This window comes from Pantherophis guttatus, chromosome 8 (assembly GCF_059756535.1).
Source record: "Pantherophis guttatus breed Tessera chromosome 8, ASM5975653v1, whole genome shotgun sequence".
Lineage (NCBI taxonomy): Eukaryota > Metazoa > Chordata > Lepidosauria > Squamata > Colubridae > Pantherophis > Pantherophis guttatus.
Window position 1 is genome coordinate 11,194,297 of NC_142070.1, and position 21,354 is coordinate 11,215,650.

A 21,354-nucleotide genomic window follows, 5' to 3' on the forward strand; every position below is an offset into this window, starting at 1 on the left:
TCTACCTCTGTTTCTATCTCTATCTCTATCTCACTCTATATCTCTACATCTAATCTATACCTATCTCCATCTCTGTCCTGGTGTCTGTCTCTATTTCCTTATCTATATCTATATTTCTACATCTAATCTATGCCCATGTGTATCTCTATCTATTTCTACCACTGTCTCCATCTCTATCTGTGTATCTTTATTTCTGTATACCTAATCTACACTTGTCTTTGTTTCTTTCTCTAATCCCCAGTACTGTGTAGAGGTGTAGTGCATAAGTGGGCATCCTTAAGCACAAAGTTGTTGACTTCTGATCTAGACCAGGGGTGGGATTCAGGGGGTTCAGACCAGTTCAGGCAAACCGGTAGCTCCGACGATCAGCCGAGAGCGAACTGGTTCGCTCCGACAATCAGCTGGGTCCGTCCGCCCCTGCTCTATACCGACCTATATTTCCTTTGTCTGAAGCCCAGCTGATAGGCGCGGCAAAGCAGATTGCTGCACTTCAGCTGTTTTACTTACCGGAGCTGCAGTAGAAGGTAAGTGTCAGCGTTCCAAATTAGGCTCTCTTCCAGCGCTGACATGAACAAGATGAAGCATAGAGCAGAAGCTTGATTTATTGCTGAAATGAACTTTTACCTAGTTTTTTGAATGTTACAGATAGTGTTTCCTGGGTGACGAGGGTGGGGGCCACATTCCTGTGAAAAGAACGTGCCGGGATGTAGAGATGGATCTGCATGATGGCCAATGGGACATTGGGGTTGGAGAGCGGAAGAGGAGGGGGTTGGAAGGAGGGGCCAGTTTGGCTGCAACTTGAATCAGGAATGTCGGATTCTGCTATTCTTAAAATAAAAGTGATTCATTAGAGACTTTGCGCTTGAGAATGAAGTTTATTTAAGATAGCCCCGAAAGCCTGACAGTAAGTTTTAGAGCTGTTTTCAAAAGCACTGCGCACGCTCATCAATCCAGTTGCTACACCGGTTGAATCCCGCCACTGATCTAGACACATCCATGATGTGTGAATTATATGAAACTGTGGTCCTCTCGCATTGCAAAAAAATGAATCTAATGCAATGTCTGCTTCACATGATCTACAAAAACACACCCTGGGGGTGTTATTATCCTTCCCAAAACGTAGCAGCCTTGGTGTCAAATGCCACCAAAATTTTACCACCCGTTTTGCATCTTAAATATATCTTTCGTTCAGTCCAAATGCCTTATTTTCCAAAAGCTCTCATAGCCCTGATTTGCATCTTCTTTGAGTCCCAACTATCTTTAAAAAAAGAAAGTGAAAGCTTTGAATAGGGTTATCAATGCCGCTTCCTGGCGTGAATTGTAATATTGCATGATCCTCTTGACAAACTGCCTCACACGAAGATGGAATTTGGAATAATACACTCAATGCCAACTAATGGCAAGTCGAAAGAGAATTTACCTCCGTTTGAACCAAAGCCTACCAAGCTCCCAGGGCTTTCTAATCAATTATTTAATTACGGAAACATCGGAGGCATGAGCCTTACCCATAGGATCATCTCCGCAGGCTCAATTATATCCTTTTATCATTTGAAAGCAAGACTTAAAAAGCAGAGAGAGAGAGAGAGAGAGAGAGAGAGAGAGAGAGAGAGAGAGAGAGAGAGAGAGAGAGAGAGAGAGAGAGAGAGAAGATCCACCTACCTGTTTGCAGTCAGAAAGGGTCTTCTCATTAACCAAAGAGCTGAAATGGGAAGTCTGAAAGAAAGAAAGAAAAAAGGCATTTTCCCACCTTTTATTTTCTGTGGGTTTTCTTCCCCCCCCCCCCCCAATATTGCAATATTATTTCAAGGAGCAACCAGAGAGATCGTAACACATGAGGACAGAAGATTGAAGAGGTGATCCAAAAGGATAACCTTCCAAGGAGAAAACAAAATACAATTCAGGGGTTTCATTTTTTTTCCTGGAAGATCACTGACCAGCTTATTGTTTGGTCAATCGGTCCATCGGGTATTTGTGGAAATCCCAGGAACTGGACATGCCCTTCTACTCTTATTTTGAAATTCTTAGTAATCCACTTCATTCCATGACACTGAAAAATAATGTAAGGTGGCAAAATCTGCTTTTTAATTTCAGTCAGGTTGAATGGACACATGGATGCATGGATGGATGGGTGGATGGATGCATGGATGGATGCATGGACAGATGGATGCATGGATGGATGGGTGGGTGGATGGATGAATGGATAGATGGGTGGATGGATGGACGGATGGACGGATGGACAGAAGGACACTGCAAAATCCCCATTCCCACCCCACTCCTGGGGGAAGGATACTGCAAAATCCCCACTCCTTCCCCACTCCTGGGGGAAGGATACTGCAAAATCCCCATTCCCTCACCACTCCAGGGGAAGGATACTGCAAAATCCCCATTCCCACCCCACTCCTGGGGGAAGGATACTGCAAAATCCCCACTCCTTCCCCACTCCTGGGGGAAGGATACTGCAAAATCCCCATTCCCTCACCACTCCTGGGGGAAGGATACTGCAAAATCCCCATTCCCACCCCACTCCTGGGGGAAGGATACTGCAAAATCCCCACTCCTTCCCCACTCCTGGGGGAAGGATACTGCAAAATCCCCATTCCCTCACCACTCCAGGGGAAGGATACTGCAAAATCTCCATTTCCACCCCACCCCACTAACCTGCTTTCCAGCTTCATTCTCCTGTGCAGGGCAACAAAAGAAGACCCAGCTGATCAGCTGAGACTCGATCAACTGAGACTTGGGAGACAGTGAATAGATCAGGGCGGGGCCAGCCAGCGGGTGATATTTGCCAGGTCTCTGAACTACTCAAAATTTCTGCTACCGGTTTGCCAGAACTGGTCAGAACCGGCTGAATACCACTTCTGGTTCTCTCCTACTAAAATCCACCTTTAAAGAAAAATATTTGTAGTTCAGGGTTGAAACGAGGGGTCCTTAGTGCTCTCTGGGCTTGGCTGTTTTCTTGCCAAAGTTTCATTGTCCCAAACTAGGTAACACATCAATGCTCTGATGTTAACCTAATTTGGATTATGAAATGTCTGCAAGAAAGCAGCTAACGTGGTCCGAGATGACATAAACTTGACTTCTGCTATTTTGCCCGGTACGCGGTGATGCTAGCCATGGCCCTGTGTCCATTTTCTTGCGGTAGATAATATGGAAGATACTAATTACGTAAAGATTGAAGAAAACATACCGGCAGGATTTATATCGCTAGCTAATGAGCCTCATCTGTTTTCCATTTAATTAATGAACATTTGGAGAACTGTTTGGATAGAAAGATCGCGTGCACTTACTTCTTTACTTAATACTAAATGCAGCTAATGGCTCTCACTTTATTTGCAGGCCAATGTTTATTCAGCGGAGAGGAACTCATGAGTTCAAGAGGCAATTTAGCTCCTACAAAGGGGATTGGGATTTGAAATCCCCAACGGCCTAAACCTTATTGCTATGCAGGTAGTTCGCAAATAGAAGCACGCTGGCTCATGTGGTTAGGACGTATGGATGAACAGATGGATGGATGGATGGATGGATGGATGGATGGATGGATGGATGGACGCATGGATGGATGGATGGATGGATGGATGGATGGATGGATGGACGCATGGATGGACGCATGGATGGACGCATGGATGGATGGATGGATGGATGGATGGATGGATGGATGGATGGATGGATGGATGGATGGACGGACGCATGGATGGATGGACGGATGCATGGATGGATGGATGGACGGACGCATGGATGGATGGACGGACGCATGGATGGATGGATGGATGGATGGATGGATGGATGGATGGACGCATGGATGGATGGATGGATGGATGGATGGATGGATGGATGGATGGATGGATGGATGGACGGACGCATGGATGGATGGATGGATGGATGGATGGATGGATGGATGGATGGATGGACGGATGCATGGATGGATGGATGGACGGACGCATGGATGGATGGACGGACGCATGGATGGATGGATGGATGGATGGATGGATGGATGGATGGATGGACGCATGGATGGATGGATGGATGGATGGATGGATGGATGGATGGATGGATGGACGGACGCATGGATGGATGGATGGATGGATGGATGGATGGATGGATGGATGGATGGACGGATGCATGGATGGATGGATGGATGGATGGATGGATGGATGGATGGATGGATGGATGGATGGACGGACGCATGGATGGATGGATGGATGGACGCTTGGATGGATGGATGGATGGATGGATGGATGGATGGATGGATGGATGGATGGACGCATGGATGGATGGATGGATGGGTGGGTGGGTGAATGGATGGGTGAGTGAATGGATGGATGGGTGTATGAATGGGTGTATGGATGCATGGATGGATGGATGGATGGATGGATGGATGGATGGATGGATGGATGGATGGATGGATGAACAGATGGATGGATGCATGGATGCATGGATGGATGGATGGATGGATGGGTGGGTGGGTGGGTGAATGGATGGATGGGTGTATGAATGCCTTTAAAATCAGTTCAGTCAACATAACGGCTTTTTCTGGGATGCTCCATCAACTTGCACCGTACATACATAGGCATAATACATCCCCAGCCTGTGAGTTTAGGGCCAAAGGCAATTAGAAAATTAGAAAGCTTTTGCCTTCGGAAATGCCAATGAGGATGTTGGGGGTGATGTAAGGGAAGAGACATCATCGCTCTGCATTAAATGGACGTGTCTAAGCTGACCTGAAAAGTGATATTTTTTTTTAAAAAAAAAACAACCTCTGTCTCTGCCATGGCTATTATCATTATTATTGAGATAATTAAGCCCTCCGGCAGGACTGCCAACCTTAGTAAATTTCCTTGGTTGAAGACTGAAACTTTGGATTCACAAATGAGTTAGCTCTGCACGTGTGTATTTTAGCAACTAAACCGGTTTGTTAGTGTATATTAATTATTAAAAGGGCAGAATATTTCCCCTAAAAGGGAGGCAGAAATTCAGCCCCCCCCCACCTTTGTCAATGGGCCATTAAGGCCTGAGCCAGTCCGTTCCACATAACAAAGATCTACCTCCTTCAGTTCAAGGGTGATGGGATTAATCTCGCCAAGGCTCAAGGTTGACTCAGCCTTCCATCCTTTCTAAGGTAGGTAAGTTGAGGACCCAGTTGTGGGGGCAATAAGCTGACTTTGTATAAATATAAATATACAAAAGTATGAAGGCTATTGCTTAATGCATTGTAAGCTGCCCTGAGTCTCCGGAGAAGGGCGGCATATAAATCAAATTTTAAAAAAAAAAGCGTTAGAGGGCATAAAACCAAGGCACTTTCAGCATCTCGGCCCTTTTTCTGCTCAGGATCTCAAGCCATGTAATCCTGTTCATCAATAAACCTTCCATGAATCCAGTGTCTTTTTCTCCACTTGGAACTGAACCCAGATGGGCATTTCTTCCAACATTAGCATGCTGCATGGACAAACTCAGAAGTGTCCAAGGGAGGAGGGATTGTCCAAAGAGTCAAGATGGCTGACATGTTAATACAAATAAGCCCCATTCTATAAAAAAAGGGGGGGGCAGAGCTTCAGTCAATGACTGCAGCCACTAACTTGACTTTTTGACCCTAGCCGATATATCACCATCTCCGTTGTATGTTGAGGACTTCCTTGCCTGTTATTGATTAGGTCTATGGATCCTTGTGTCAGTGTCACCTTGCTTCCTCAAGGTAAGTAACATTCCTTTTGTTTTTGTCAGAAAAGATTAAGAGGGATTTTCTTAAGAACCGTTCCGTTGGATCAGACAGGATTAAGTCAAGGGCGAATTAGGACAGGGAACCAGGTCTCTGTCAGGGTTACTAAATCAGGAGGGAAGTGTGCTAGAAGGAATCCTTCATCTCTGTTTGCCGTAACACAATACTGGCGCCATTGCTATTGTTCACCATTTGCCGCATGCATTTGGTATCCATATGAAAAGGCTGTCGGAACAAGCAATAGCGCTGAGACTTATATACCACTTCACAGAGCTTTCCAGCCCTCTCTAAGCAGTTTTACAGAGTCAGCCTATTGCCCCCAACAATCTGGATCATCATTTTACCGACCTTGGAAGGATGGAAGGATGAGTCAATCATGAGCTGGTCAGGATCGAACTGCTTGCGGTCGGTAGAATTAGCCTGCAATAGTGCAATGTAACCACTGCGCCACCACAGCTCCTAAGTAACTCTACAGATAACAGCAATAGCATTTATTTATTTATTTATGTATGTATGTATGTATGTATGTATGTATGTATGTATGTATGTATGTAATTTATATGCCGCCCTTCTCCCGTAGGACTCAGGGCGGCTTACAAAAAGAAAGCAAAGAATTACATAAACAATTAAAATCAGTTTAAAAATTAAATTAAAATCAATTAAAAATTATTAAAATTATTTGAAGTCACCCCTACGGATTCAGCCCATTTGGTGAAAAAGCCACGTCTTCAGTTTGCGGCAGAAGGAGAGGAGGTCCGGGGCTGTCCTGAGGCCGGTGGGCAGCCCATTCCAGAGGGTCGGCACTCCCACAGAGAATGCTCTCCCCCTGAAGGCCGCAGGCCGACATTGTCTGGCTGACGGCACCCTGAGGAGGCCCGCTCTGTGTGAGCACACCGGACGGTGGGAGGGAGGCAGGAGATGATCCTGCAGATACCCCAGGCCTAAGCCATGTAGGGCTTTATAGGTGAGCACCAGCACCTTGAAACGAACCCGGAGAGCCACCGGTAGCCAGTGCAGCTCGCGCAGGAGAGGTGTCACACGAGAGTACCGAGAAGCCCCCGTAACAACTTAGACTTATACACCGCTTCACGGTGCTTTACAGCCCTCTCTAAGCGATTTTACAGAATCAGCGTATTGCCCCCAACAATCTGGGTCCTCATTTTATCAACCTCGGAAGGAGGGAAGACTAAATCAACCTTGAACTGGTGAGAATCGAACTGCCGAACTGCAGGCAGCCAGCAATCAGCAGAAGTTGCCTGCAGTACTGCATTCTAACCACTGCACCACCACAGCAGTGTTCTTCCATGCATAAAAGGTAAAGATAAAAGTTTCCCCTGTCGAGTCATGTTCGACTCTAGGGGGCAGTGTTCCTCTCTGTTTCCTAGCCGAGGGAGCCAGAGTTGTCCAAAGACACTTCTGTGATCATGTGGTCAGCATGACTATATGCTGAGGTGCAGAGAACTCCGTTACCTTCCCACCAAAATGGTACCTATTTTTCTACTTGCATTTGCATGCTTTTAAATTGCTAGGTGGGCAAGAACTAGGGCAAGTAACGAGAGCTCACCCCATCACATGGCGCTCAAGCCTTGAACCCGGGCTGCCACCTAACAAGCTCAGCACCTTTAACCACTGGGCCATCATACCCCCAACATGCATTCTTGTTCGCAGTTCAAATCTGTAACTAGAATTCTAATAATGACAAAGAGTCTTAAAAAGGAAGAAGTTTGTGTGCGAAGGTTCCCTTTTACACTGATGACAATGCATAGCTATTATAGAGAGTACAGATAATCCTCGTTTAGCAACCGTAGTTGAGACCAGCATCTTGGTCATTAAGGGAAGCAGTCGCTAAGTGAAACCATGACTGAGTTTATGATCTTCCTTCAGGAAAAAATTAAAGAGAGAAGAAAAAAGTGCAGAAAGAAATTAAAAGGGAATTTTAAAAAAAGGAGTGCCTTCCCATTTTTTTTTCAGTGCAGTAGAATATATTTTTAAAAATTACAACCTCAGCATTTTCCTTTGCAATTCTAAAATATTTCAAGACACTTCTATAACCACAAAATCGTTCTAATTGTCAAAATCTAAAATTAGAGTTCCATTTTTTGTTTTCCGTTTCCAAGTATAAAATCCAGAAGTGGTTCCCAAAAGGAAACAAAGCTAGATTTTTATTTTATTTTTATTTTATTTTTAATTTGATTTATATGCCGCCCTTCTCCGGAGACTCAGGGCAACTTACAATGCATTAAGCAATAGCCTTCATACTTTTGTATATTTATATTTATACAAAGTCAGCTTATTGCCCCCACAAACTGGGTCCTCAATTTACATACCTTAGAAAGGATGGAAGGCTGAGTCAACCTTGAGCCTGGTGAGATTCGAACTTACAGTAATTGCAGACAGCTGGTGTTAATCACAATGCTATCAGTCTGCTGAGCCACCACGCTAGATAAATTTATCTAGCGGGGGGGTTGGATTAGAAGACCTCCAAGGTCCCTTCCAACTCTTATTACGGGTAATCTTCGACTTACGACCACAACTGAACCCAACATTTCTGCTGTTAAGTGAGATATTTGTTAAGTGAGTTTTGCCCCATTCTACGACTTTCTGGCTGCACTGATTAAGCGAATTACTGCAGTTGATAACTTAGTAACCCTGTTGTTAAGTGAATCCTGCTTCCCTCAATGACTTTGTTTGTCAGAAGGTTGCAAAAAGGGATCATATCAGTGGTGGGTTCCTCCTGGTTCGGTCCAGTTCGGCCGAGCCGGTAGCGGTGATGATATGACGTCACCGAACCGGTTCTCCCCCCCCCGCCCTCCCACCCACGTTATTCTTACCTTTTATTTGGTCCCACCCCCAATCTATTGCTGCCTCCTGAGTCCCAGCTGATGACTAGAGGGAAAAAAACTGTTTAAACTCTTGCCGCGGGGCTTCAAAGGGCCGCCCTACAGCTGATCAGTGTTAAAAGCAAACAAATGAGTCGGGTCATAAGTGCGAGGACTGGTCGTAAGTGCGAGGACCTTTCAGAAATGACTCTGACCAGCTAGCCACGCCCACCTAGTCACATGACCTCCAAGCCACACCCACAAAATAAGCCACACCCACAGAACCGGTAGTAAAAAAAATTAGAACCCACCCCTGGATCATACGACCTTGGGACACAGCAACAGCCATAAATATGTACCAAATTTTTGATCACATGAATCAACGGACTGCAATGGTCGTTACCGTGAAAAATGGGATGGGCTGCTGGGGCTTCACAGGGGTTTAGAAGAATCTCTAGCTAAGATTCTGTGCAATTTGGAGAACATCCAAATCCCACTCCTGACTGGCCTCGCTCAACCCGCTCCGCCCCTCCCATGAGTCCCCACGTGGCCTGTTTTGGATGCAGGTAAGTGCAGGGCACGCGCGGAGGCTCGGGGAGGGCGAAAAACGGGCCTACCGGAAGTTCGGGAAGGCCAGAAATGAGCCTGTTTCCAGCCTCCAGAGGGCCTCTGGAGCCTGGGGAGGCCATTTTCACCCTCCCGGAGGCTCGAAGAAAGCCTTTGGAGCCTAGGGAGGGCAAAAATGCCATGGTGCAGGAGGCTGACTAGGCCACACCCACCATGACCACACTCACCCAGCAACCAGGCAGAAAACCCCTTGCTAAAATTTTTGAAGCCCACCGCTGGACATAAGTTCGGGAGTAGGGCGGTATATAAATCTAATAAAATAAGTTCCATTTTTCAGTGCTGTTGTAACTTTGAACGGTCACTAAACAAACTGTTGTAAGTCGAGGACTACCTGTAATTCTGTTATTCTGTTAAACTCTTCTCCTCAATTAAAAAAACAAGTCGATTTTGTCACCTCTGCCGAATTTCATCCCTTTTATCATCCGTCCTTCCATTATGGAAATTAGCGTGCCTTTTTTCCATCTTTGTGCATATCAGATTCTCGCTGATCTGGGAAGGGTTTCAAAGCAATTGTACCAAGCCTTCGAGGGAAGCATCTGCCTCGGTGCTTTCAGTGGAAAAGGCCGGCCAGATGTTGCCTCCTACTCAGTGCGAGCTTCTTTGCCCCGTTGTGGCGTATCAAACATCCCTTTGAAGCTTAGCACAGCCCTGGAACCGATGCGCAAGGAAGTTAATTTGTGATACCTCCTGCTTCAAAAGTGGCTTTACCCCCAGAAGAAGAGTTCCACTCGGACACGTTTGGCATAAAGATGAGAATGCCGGCATAAACAAACACTGGGGCTGCCTACAATTTAGAGAAACACAGAGGGGAGTTGCTTAGCATTGTGAAAAAAAATCAAAATATATTGGACCCAGATCATTGCAGTGCTGCAGAAGTTTTTTAATATTCAGATGAAGGTGGAATTTTCCTTCGTAGGACTAATGGACAGTCATCTAGAAAAGTTTAGTTTAGTTTAGTTTAGTTTAGTTTAGTTTAGTTTAGTTTAGTTTAGTTTAGTTTAGTTTAGTTTAGTTTATTGTCATTGCACCTCGTACAACGAAATTGAATGCTATCTTAAGTGTACAATATAACCAGGGATGGAATTCAGCTGGTTCAGACCGCTTTGGGTGAACCGGATGCTAATTTTACATCTGGTTTGCTGAACCAATAGTTGCAAGGACTGGCTGGCCCCACCTGTCCCACCCCACCACTCCCAAGAATCTCCACACAGCCCATTTTGGATGCCAGGTAAGTGCAGCGCCCATGGGGACGCTCTGGGAGGGCGAAAAACGGGCCTCCTAGAAGTTCTGGAAATCCGAAAACAGTCCCATTTCCAGCCTCTAGAGCCTGGGGAGGCCGTTTTCACCCTCCCGGAGGCTCAATAAAAGCCTCCACATATATCACAACCGCAGCAAGAATATGTTTTGCTCAACATTGGAAGGGGAAAGTCCTAGCGGCTGAAGACCTGATTTGGGGGGAAATTACCGAATATGCGGAAGCTGACAGGTTAACAAAAATTTTGAGAGATCAAAAGGACTCCGTATATTTTCAATGCTGGGACCAACGGTATACTTGGTTGAACAATAGAATAAAAAAAGGATAAGGTTAGTGTAGATTTTTTTATTTTTTATTTGTATATCTTGACTGAAGTTAATATATTCTGTAAAGCTCCCGTCGCGATCTGTGTGTGAATAAATATTTTGTTGTAAAGAAATAAATAAAATTAAAAAGAAAAAAGAAAGAAAAGCCTCCAGAGGCCTGGGGAGGGCAAAAAAGAGCCTTCCGGAAGTCTGGAAACAAGCTCATTTCCGGCCTCTGAAGGGCCTCTGGAGCCCTGGGGAGTCTGTTTTCACCTTCCCGGAGGCTCAAGGAAAGCCTCCGGAAAATGGGAACGGCGAAAACGCCACACACACACACACACCCCACCGTGGCACAGGAGGCCGAGTAAGCCACGCCCACCCAGCAACTGGGCAGAGAACCGGTTGCTAAAATTTTTGAATCCCACCCCTGAAATATGGTCCATTATGCAAATCCCACCCCGATAAATCTCACCCATCTCCATTCTTGTCTATTATCAACCTCACTTTCACATGCAGAAAACATCTGGCAGAACTAAGCTGACAAGCTTCAGCAAATACTAAATGAATTGCTGTGGTTTGTCTGGGGGAAGACTGGGGCTGAATTAATGAGTTGTCACTTAATTATTTAAAATATATTAAATTTTTAAAGGAAGATGACAAAGAGCGGGAGGAGAGCAGTTTTAAAGGTACATTGGTTATTATAGACAGATATCGGGGTCTTTCAGAGGTTCAACTATATCAGTCTCTCACCTGTACCATCTACTGTGGTAAATTCATAATGTAAATACCCCTGTTTCCCCAAAAATAAGACCCAACCAGAAAATAAGTCCTAGCATGATTTTTCAGGATGCTCGTAATATAAGCCCTATCTCCCAAAATAAATCCCAATTAAGATTGTCAGCCAGATGGGTGCATTTAGTACCATATTTCCCCCAAAATAAGATCTAACCAGAAAATAAGACCTAATGCATCTTTTGGAGCAAAAATTAATATAAAACTCAGTCTTATTTTGGGGGAAACACGGTAGACGTTTTGGGGAAATGGTGGATAAGAAAAATATTACCATGATATTTCTGGTGAATATAGGTAGTCCTTGACTTACAACCACAACTGAGCTCAACCTTTCTGTTGCTAAGCGAGACAGCTGTTAAGTGAGTTTTGCCCCATTTTACAACTTTTCTTCCACAAATGTTAAATGAATCATTGCAATTATTAAGCTAGTAACACGGTTGTTAAGTGAATCTGGCTTCCCCATTGATTTTGCTTGTCAGATGTTCACAAATGGGGATCCCATGACCCCAGGACACTGCAACAGTCATAAGTACATGCCAGTTGCCAAGCTTCTGGATTTTGATCCTGTGACCACAAGGATGCTGCAACGGTCATAAATATGAAAAACAGTCAGTGCCTCTGTAATTTTAAATGCTGAATGAATGATTGTAAGTCAAGGACTACCTGTATATGTTTGTCTAGTCACTTTTGGGGGTGGGGGCTGGCAGATATTTCAAATGTAGCCCCCAAATAACAGAGCTTCATGTACAGATGGCCCAGAAAGTGGACATTTCCTCCAACAGCCCTTTCTACGCTCCCTCTCAGTGTTAATTTCAGGAGAGTTTGTAGCTGTTTAGAATAATGAGAAGCAACAGGCCAGCTTGCCGAAATGAAGGAACAAATGTTCAAGGATTAAAGAATAGTCACTCTGGCGAGTTTTATAATATATACAAATCGCGTCTAAGGAAAGGAGGAATAAAACGAAACTGCAATGGATGTTTCTGATGCAGATTGCACATCAGCAAAATGTAAAGCGTCGGAAGCAGGATTGGGACAATGGTATGGAAGGGAGGCTGTATTCTGTATTGACTCCAGACTAACATTCAAGAGATCCTAAAGGAAATCAAGCAAGACTGTTCTTTGGAAGGACAGATCCTGAAGCTGAAGCTCAAATTCTTTGGCCACCGAATGAGAAGAGAGGACTCCTCGGAGAAGACCCTGATGTTGGGAAAGACTGAAGGCAAAAGGAGAAGAAGAGGATGAGATGGTTAGATACAGTGGTGGGTTGCTCCCGGTTCAGACCGGTTCGCAAGAACCGGTAGTAAAACTGGCGGGAGGCCCCGCCCACCACCCCGGATGTCATCATCACTGATCTGCGCATGCGCAGAAGCTTCTGCTTCTGCGCGATCCCGTTGCGAACCGGTAGTAAAGGTAAGTAGAATTTATCCCTAGTTAGATAGTGTTATCGACGCAAGGAGCGTGAATTTGGGCAAACTGTGGGGGACAGCAGAGGACAGGCCAGCCTGGCATGCTATGGTCCATGGGGTCGCCAAGAGTCAGACACAACTTAGCAACCGAACAACCAACTTTAAAAGAAACCTTTCAGGCATTTGTGCTTCCTTGTTTCCTTGTCTTGTCAACAATAAGGGGCTTGTTGACAAATTGAGTGAATCCTTCTCGGAGCAATTCCTAGTCTGTTTGTCTCACCTTGACAACAAGCTCATCTCCTTCCCTTCCCCCCCCAAACCAGTGGCGGATTTCAAATTTTTTTAATACCGATTCTGTGGGCGTGGCTTGGTGGGCATGTCAGGGGAAGGATACTGCAAAATCTCCATTCCCACCCCACTCCTAGGGGAAAGATACTGCAAAATCCTCATTCCCTCCCCACTCCTGGGGGAAAGATATTGCAAAATCTCCACTCCCACCCCACTCCTGGGGGAAGGATATTGCAAAATCTCCATTCCCGCCCCACTCCTGGGGGAAGGATATTGCAAAATCTCCATTCCCGCCCCACTCCTGGGGGAAGGATATTGCAAAATCTCCATTCCTGCCCCACTCCTGGTGGAAGGATATTGCAAAATCTCCATTCCCGCCACACTCCTGGGGGAAGGATACTGCAAAATCTCCATTCCCGCCCCACTCCTGGGGGAAAGATATTGCAAAATCTCCATTCCCGCCCCACTCCTAGGGGAAGGATACTGCAAAATCTCCATTCCCGCCCCACTCCTGGGGGAAAGATACTGCAAAATCCTCATTCCCTCCCCACTCCTGGGGGAAAGATATTGCAAAATCTCCATTCCCACCCCACTCCTGGGGGAAGGATATTGCAAAATCTCCATTCCCGCCCCACTCCTGGGGGAAGGATACTACAAAATCTCCATTCCCGCCCCACTCCTGGGGCGGGAATGATACCGCAAGATACTGCAAAATCTCCATTCCCACCCCACTCCTGGGGGAAAGATACTGGAAAATCTCCATTCCCACCCCACTCCTGAGGAAAGGATATTGCAAAAATCTCCATTCCCGCCCCATTCCTGGGGGAAGGATACTGCAAAATCTCCATTCCCACCCCACTCCTGGGGGAAGGATACTGCAAAATCTCCATTCCCGCCCCACTCCTGGGGGAAAGATATTGCAAAATCTCCATTCCCACCCCACTCTGGGGCCAGCCCAGAGGTGGTATTTGCCAGTTCTCTGGACTACTCAAAATTTCCGCTACTGGTTCTCCAGAACCTGTCAGAACCTGCTGAATAGCACCCCTGCTCCAACCCCCTCCCAACAACTCATCCAGGATTGTGTGATGGGAAAATAGTCCCAAACTGCACCTTTTCGTTCTGCAGCAGAAATGGCATCTCTGTGCCAAAACCCTCAGAACTACTACTGAGCAAAACACCTTGAGGGCATCAAGATAATTGAGAATTAGCTATTCCCATCATTGGCCATTAGGTTAATGTAATGATGGATTTTAAGCATAATCTAATCCAGTTAGCCGCACCTGATGATCCTATTTTCCGGTCTATCAGCTGGCAGAACCCACTGGAACTATTTTCTCTGGAAATGGATCGTCGGCGCTGCATTTTGTGAGGCTAACCTGCACGGAATTATTCCAATCCAAAGGGAATTTCATGGGCGTTAAATAAATCCACGAATACAGATCAAATATGCAAATGTTGCCATCGGCTACAGCAATCTATCACCGAGAGCTGAGATGCCAGAATTTGATGGTTGTGTATTTATGGCAAAGCCAATAATTGTTCATTACTGGAGTCCTTATTATCTTTAATATCTTTGCTATTGACAGCCGTATACCATCATCTCTATCATCAGCACTTTAGCAAACTTTTGTTTATTTCTCAGAGATAACTAGGAATAAATTTAGGGACTAGGGATATCTAGCATAAGTAGTCCTAGACTTACAACAAGTTTATCTAGTGACTGCTCAAAGTTACAGCGGAACTGAAAAGTGACTTATGACCATTTTGCACATTCACCACCGTTGCAACATCCCCATGGTCATGGGATCAAAATTTACATGCTTAGCAACTGGCATGTACTTATGACGGTTGCAATGTCTCCGGGTCATGTGATCACGTTTTGTGACCTTCTGACAAGCAAAGTCAATCATCATCATCTCCTTTTAATGACCCCATAATCCCTTCTGGGCAACTGAACAGAGCTGAGTGTTTACTGGCCGGATGCCCTTCCTGTCACCAATGCGGAGTTATATTCAGCAGATATAGTATCAACATGCCCAGAGAGAGAAATACCTGCCTCTACCTAGGATCGAACTCACAGCCTCCTGATTGTGAGGCGAGAGCTCCACCTCTAGGCCTCCCCACCACTCTCTGACAAGCAAAGTCAATGGAGAAGCCAAATTCATTTAACAACTGTGTCACGACCTTTAGAACTACAGTGACTCACTTAACAACTCTGGCTAGAAAAGTTGTAAAATGGGGCAAAACTCACTTAACAGATGTTTCACTTAGCAGCAGAAATGCTAGGCTCATTTGTGGTCATAAATCAAGAACTACCTGTACATATATCTCGTTCAGAAATATAAGGTGTTTTTGATATTTGTGTTATCTCCAAGCAGCGTATAGAATTGTAGTTTTTGAAAGTAATGGAAAGTGGCTAGATCCGTGATGGCGAACCTATGGCATGCGTGCCACAGGTGGCACGCGTAGCCATATTGGTGGGTGCGCGAGCTCAGCTCCAGCGCACATGCACATGCTGGCCAGCTGATTTTTGGGCCTTCTGGGCCCACCAGAAGTAGGGAAACAGGCTGTTTCCTGCCTCCGGAGGGCCTCGAGGGGGTGGGGGGGTGGGGAAGGCCCATTTTTCTCTCTCCCAAGCCTCCAGACCCTTTCTAGGAGTCTGGGGAGGGCGAAAACGGCCTCCCCCCACTTCCCGGAGGCCCTCTGGAGGCCAGAAATGGTGGGACTGGAAGTTGGAAAATGAGCCATTTTTGGCCTCCAGAAGGCCTCCAGGGGTGTGGAGAAGGCCGTTTTCACCCTCCCCAGACTCCTAGAAAGGTTCTGGAGCCTGGTGAGAGAGAAAAACGGACCTACCAGGCCATCATGTGCCAGAAGCAGGGGGAGTGTGGAGAGGGTCGCATGCGCAGGGGCGGGGTGTATAGAATTATGGATGTGGGCATGCATACGCGTGAAAACACACCCCTCCCCGCTCCTGGCACATGATGGCAAAAAGGTTAGCTATCACTGGACTGAATGAATATAGAAAGAACTTTATATATATAATTTGATTTATATGCCGCCCTTCTCCGGAGACTCAGGGTGGCTTACAATGTGCTCAGCAATAGCCTTCATCCTTTTGTATATTTATACAAAGTCAGCTTATTGCCCCCACAACTGGGTCCTCAATTTACCTACCTTAGAAAGGATGGAAGGCTGAGTCAACCTTGAGCCTTGGCGAGATTTGAACCTGCAGTAATTGCAGGCAGCTGGTCTTAATAACCAGCTTAATAACAGGGTGCCTTAGACCACTGTACTACCAAGCCTCTTAATATATAATCAAAAATAGAACTTAAAAGAGCTGAATTGATTTTCTTAGATGTGGAAGACGCCTTTGATGATTTGAACTGGTTTCCTGGTTAAAGTTCTGGACCATAGCAGAACTTTGGAGAGAATTTTATTAAATGGACAAGATCGATTAGTGGCTCACAGAAAGCATAAATAATTGTTAGAGGAAAATTAACATTACCCTGTGAGATATACAGAGGCGGTATTCAGCTGGTTCAGACCGGTTCGGGTAAACCAGTAGCGGTGACTGCTGGTGGGCCCGCCCACCCACCCACCCACCCCGGCATAATGCCATCCTATTTAGCCATGTTTTCGGGGCCGGTTGCATGTGCAGAAGGTGTGCATGCAAGCAAAACACATGTGTGGAAGGCCGGGCACATGCGAGGAAGGCATGCATGCGAAGCGAGCGTGCACGCGTGAGGTGAACCGGTGGTAAGAATATTGGAAACCCACCACTGGAAATATATAAAAGTAAGGTGACCAAGCGTCCTCCTTTAGGGAGGACAGTCCTTCTTTTGTAAGTTCTGTTCTCTCTCGAAAAGTGTCCTCCTACATGTCCTCCTTTTCGATATTTGAAGACTAATCTGTAAGTCTCCGTATTCGATCGATGCCAATCCGATCCGTTGCGTGTGATGTGACGTATTTGTATTTGACATGATGATTCGTCAAGGCTCGGTACAGTGCGGTGAGATGCGATTCTGAGATGCACGCGCTCCGCACAGGAGAATTGTTTTGACAGAGTGTGCCGCACACAAGTGGCTTTGTTTACTATTCTGTATTATTGTTGCAATGAATAAAATGTTTCTTTTATTTACAATATTTTTTTCTTCAATTTATTTGTGTCCTACTTCACATTGTAAAAAAGTTGATCACCTTAATAAAAGACAAGTCAAGGGTGCCAGTTGTGTCCATTTTAGTTCATTTTAGTTCTTGAATATTGAACAAAGATATAAAACAGGATGAGAGAATTGCAAGATTAAAGATTACAAAGAGAAAATTGTAAGTTAAGAGCATTTCCTGATTATCTGGTACTGGTTTTGGAGGATCCATCAAAGGGAACGTAAGTATTCATGGGAAAATTAAAAGAAGTTGGGATGCTAGCAGTTTTTAAGATCAATAACCAAAAGATGAAGATGTTAACAAGAAAAATATGAAAATAGAGGATTTAACAGAACTAATGGAAAAATGGCTTTAAGACTGAGGAAAGAAGTAAAATGTTTGAGTATCTATGACAAATATGGATTATATATTATTTCAAATGACTTATGGTTAAGATATGGAATAAAATGAAAAAGAACATGCCTTGATGGGACTACAACTGTCACTAATGGGGAGAATTTCTGTAAAAAGAAGAAAGTTTTGCCTAGATGATGTTTCTGTTTCAGACAATATTTGTTTTGACAATTGGTGTACTCTGCTATTTAAACAGTGGCAAAAATATGCATCTAACTTTTTATGGCAAGGCAAAAAGCCAAGAGTTAAATATAAAGTATTCCAAGAGGCAAAGAGCAGGATTGGGTTTAGCTGATCTGAAATTATATTTTGAAGCTTGTTATTTCATTTGGATAAAGGAACGGGCATTGCTGAGAAATAAAAGACAGTTAGAATTAGAAGGACATGATCTAAGGTTTGAATAGCATGGATACTTGTGGTATAATAAAGTCAAGGTTAAGGTTAATGTAGATTTAACAAATCATTATTAAGAGTCATGATGGCACAGTGGTTAGAACACAGTATTGCAGGCTGACTTTGCTCGCTGCCAGTAGTTCGATTCTCGCCGGCTTCAGGTTGACTCAGCCTTCCATCCTTCCGAGGTCGGTAAAATGAGAACCCAGATTATTGGGGGCAATATGCTGATTCTGAAAATAGCTTAGAGAGTGCTGTAAAGCACTATGGGGTGGTACACAGCAGGGGTCACCAACCTTCCGGACCTCAGGGACCACTAAATTCATAATTTTAAATCCCACGGACCATTAATACGATCTGCCTAATGACTGGATGTGTGGGCATAGCTAGGTGGTCATGTGATTGGGTGGGCATGGCCAACTCAATGTCACTCACGTCGAGGGGCGCCTCACCAGCCTCTACTCACCCCTCCCCTCCCAGCCACTCCTCTGACTGAGAAGGAGGCTCAGCAGAAGCACCTCACTGAGGACTAGGAGCATAGGCTTTCCAAGCAGAGGGAAGACCTGCAGGAGTGCAAGATCAGGTACAGGTGCCTGGAGGCTCAGTGGGCTGAGATGGTCAGCCAGTTCCAGGCCATGAGGCAGTCCCACTGGAACAAGGTCCTCCGGCTCTTCGCCACCAGTGACGCTTCCCTCCAGCTTTCGGCCAAAGCCCTGCACCAGGAGGCTGAAGCAGACCCCAAGTTCGAATTTCTGCCCCCCTCTGCCCCACACAAAAAGACCCCAAAGGGGGAGACTCTCTGCAGCAACACAAACGTTCATTGCACGTATCTGTCCCAGGGGCCGTAGTTTGAGGACCCCTGATTTAGTGCAATATAAAAAGTGCAAATAATTTTTCTGCGGACCACTAAAATTTTCTCACGGACCACCAGTGGTCCACGGACCACCAGTTGGTGACCACTGGTATACAGTATATGTTACTAGGGAAATTATCTAGTATGTATAAAGTGATCCCTAAAGGAGCCAGATCTGATGCCATGAAGGACTTTGCAGGTCATAACTAGCAATTGAATTGCATCCAGAAGCAAACCCAGGCAGCTCATCCAGCCCAGCGAAATGGTTAACTGCAGAGTTATTAAGACCAACCAATGGTAGGAAGAAGGTATCCATCTGTACAATGTAAATGAATCTTGGATGGCACCTTCGAACATAGTTTGTTAATCTTTTCCAGTCCTCTAGTTTTGCTGGGTGCATGATCCAGAATTCCCACCCAAGTTGGAAACAGTGGTGAGTTCCGCCCGGTTCCGCCCGGTTCCGACGAACCGGTAGCGGTGATGATATGATGTCACCGAACCGGTTCTGCCCCCCGCCCCCCCAACTCCCCACTCCCCCTGCATTATTCTTACCTTTTATTTGGCCCCACCTCCAATCTATTGCTGCCTCCTGAGTCCCAGCTATCGGCTAGAGGAGAAAAAAATTGTTTAAACTCTTGCTGCGGGGCTTCAAAGGGCAGCTGATCAGTGTTAAAAGAAAACAAATGAGTAGACCAGTGCCTCCAAAAACAAATGAGTAGACCGGAGCCTGCAAAAATAAATGGGTAGACCAGTGCCTGCAAAAATAAATGGGTAGACCAGTGCCTCCAAAAACAAATGGGTAGACCAGTGCCTCCAAAAACAAATGAGTAGACCGGAGCCTGCAAAAATAAATGGGTAGACCAGTGCCTGCAAAAATAAATGGGTAGACCAGTGCCTGCAAAAATAAATGAGTAGACCAGTGCCTCCAAAAACAAATGAGTAGACCGGAGCCTGCAAAAATAAATGGGTAGACCAGTGCCTGCAAAAATAAATGGGTAGACCAGTGCCTGGAAAAATAAATGGGTAAACCAATGCCTGCAAAAATAAATGGGTAGACCAGTGCCTGGAAAAATAAATGGGTAAACCAGTGCCTGCAAAAATAAATGCGTAGACTAGTGCCTCCAAAAACAAATGAGTAGACCGGTACAGCTCTGCAAGCAGTTAAAAGCCTGGTAGACCAGTACCTCTGCTAAATCCTAAAGAATTGTCACATGATCATCAAGTTACGCCCACAAAATAAGGCACGCCCACAGAACCAGTAGTAAAAAAAAATAGAACCCACCCGTGGTTGGAAATTTTAGAATGTGTGATCCCCTAACAATCAAGAGACATCAATCTAGACAACGCTTATATAAAAAAGGACCAGGGGAGACATGATAGCAGTGTTCCAATATTTGAGGGGCTGCCACAAAGAAGAGGGAGTCAAGCTGTTCTCCAAAGCACCTGAAGGCAGGACAAGAAGCCATGGATGGAAACAGATCAAGGAGAGAAGCAACCTAGAACTAAGGAGAAATTTCCTGACAGTTGGAAAAATTAATCAGTGGAACAATTTGCCACCAGAAGTTGTGAATGCTCCAACACTGGAAGTTTTTAAGAAGAGATTGGACAACCACTTGTCTGAAATGATATAGGGTTGTTCTGTTGTTCCATTATAAGTATCATAAAAATCAGAATATAATGGCACAATGCCAGCGCCAGTTTTACAAACATAGAGTTGACATGTCTTCACACACATTATGAAGCCCAAAAGTTTGCTGTCATCCTAATCAGGTAGCTGTCAGAAATATCAAGACTGAAGGGTGCCTGAATCTGACAAGCTCATCTCCAAAGAGGCAGAACAAGTTCTCCTCTTTTAAATTAAATGTGTACCGTTAATTTAATGCATATGTCTTGGGATGATCGTAGGGGGGGAAAAAATAGGTGTGGATGTGTGTTTGTGTATTTTCAAAGGCAGCCATTTCCCTGACATTGGCAGGGATGAAAAACAATATTAGCTCCTTCGAGAGTTCAGAATAAGCAGTTGGCTTTAATGAAAATTGGAAGACAGGAAAATGGATAATGGAATTATTGAGGTTTTGTAACTCCCGTGGACCAAATTATTTCTCCTGGGTACCACAGCCCATTTCTATTTGAGAGGACTGGCTTTTTAAAAAGGACATTTCTTGACTAGGAAGAATCTATTTCTCTCAACCAAGTATTTCCTCTGCTTTTAGAGTGGTATTGTCCTTAAAATGATAGGGTCCTCCCCCCCAAAAAATTGAGGACCCGGTTTATTAACTATGGTTACACAGTTGTTAATTCCAGCTAGAACCTGGTTAATGGCCCATAGACTTGGCAGAACTT

General features: G+C 45.1%; 1 protein-coding gene across 1 annotated transcript in view; it reads right to left on the reverse strand.

Annotated features, from left to right (window-relative positions):
* The window catches only part of RASGEF1B (RasGEF domain family member 1B), a 276,546-nt gene that overhangs the window by 232,188 nt on the left and 23,004 nt on the right, over positions 1–21,354 (reverse strand). The window contains exon 2 of the mRNA XM_060686999.2: positions 1,660–1,713. Coding sequence (XP_060542982.1) covers positions 1,660–1,713 — 54 coding nt within the window. The remainder of the gene's footprint in view (positions 1–1,659; positions 1,714–21,354) is intronic.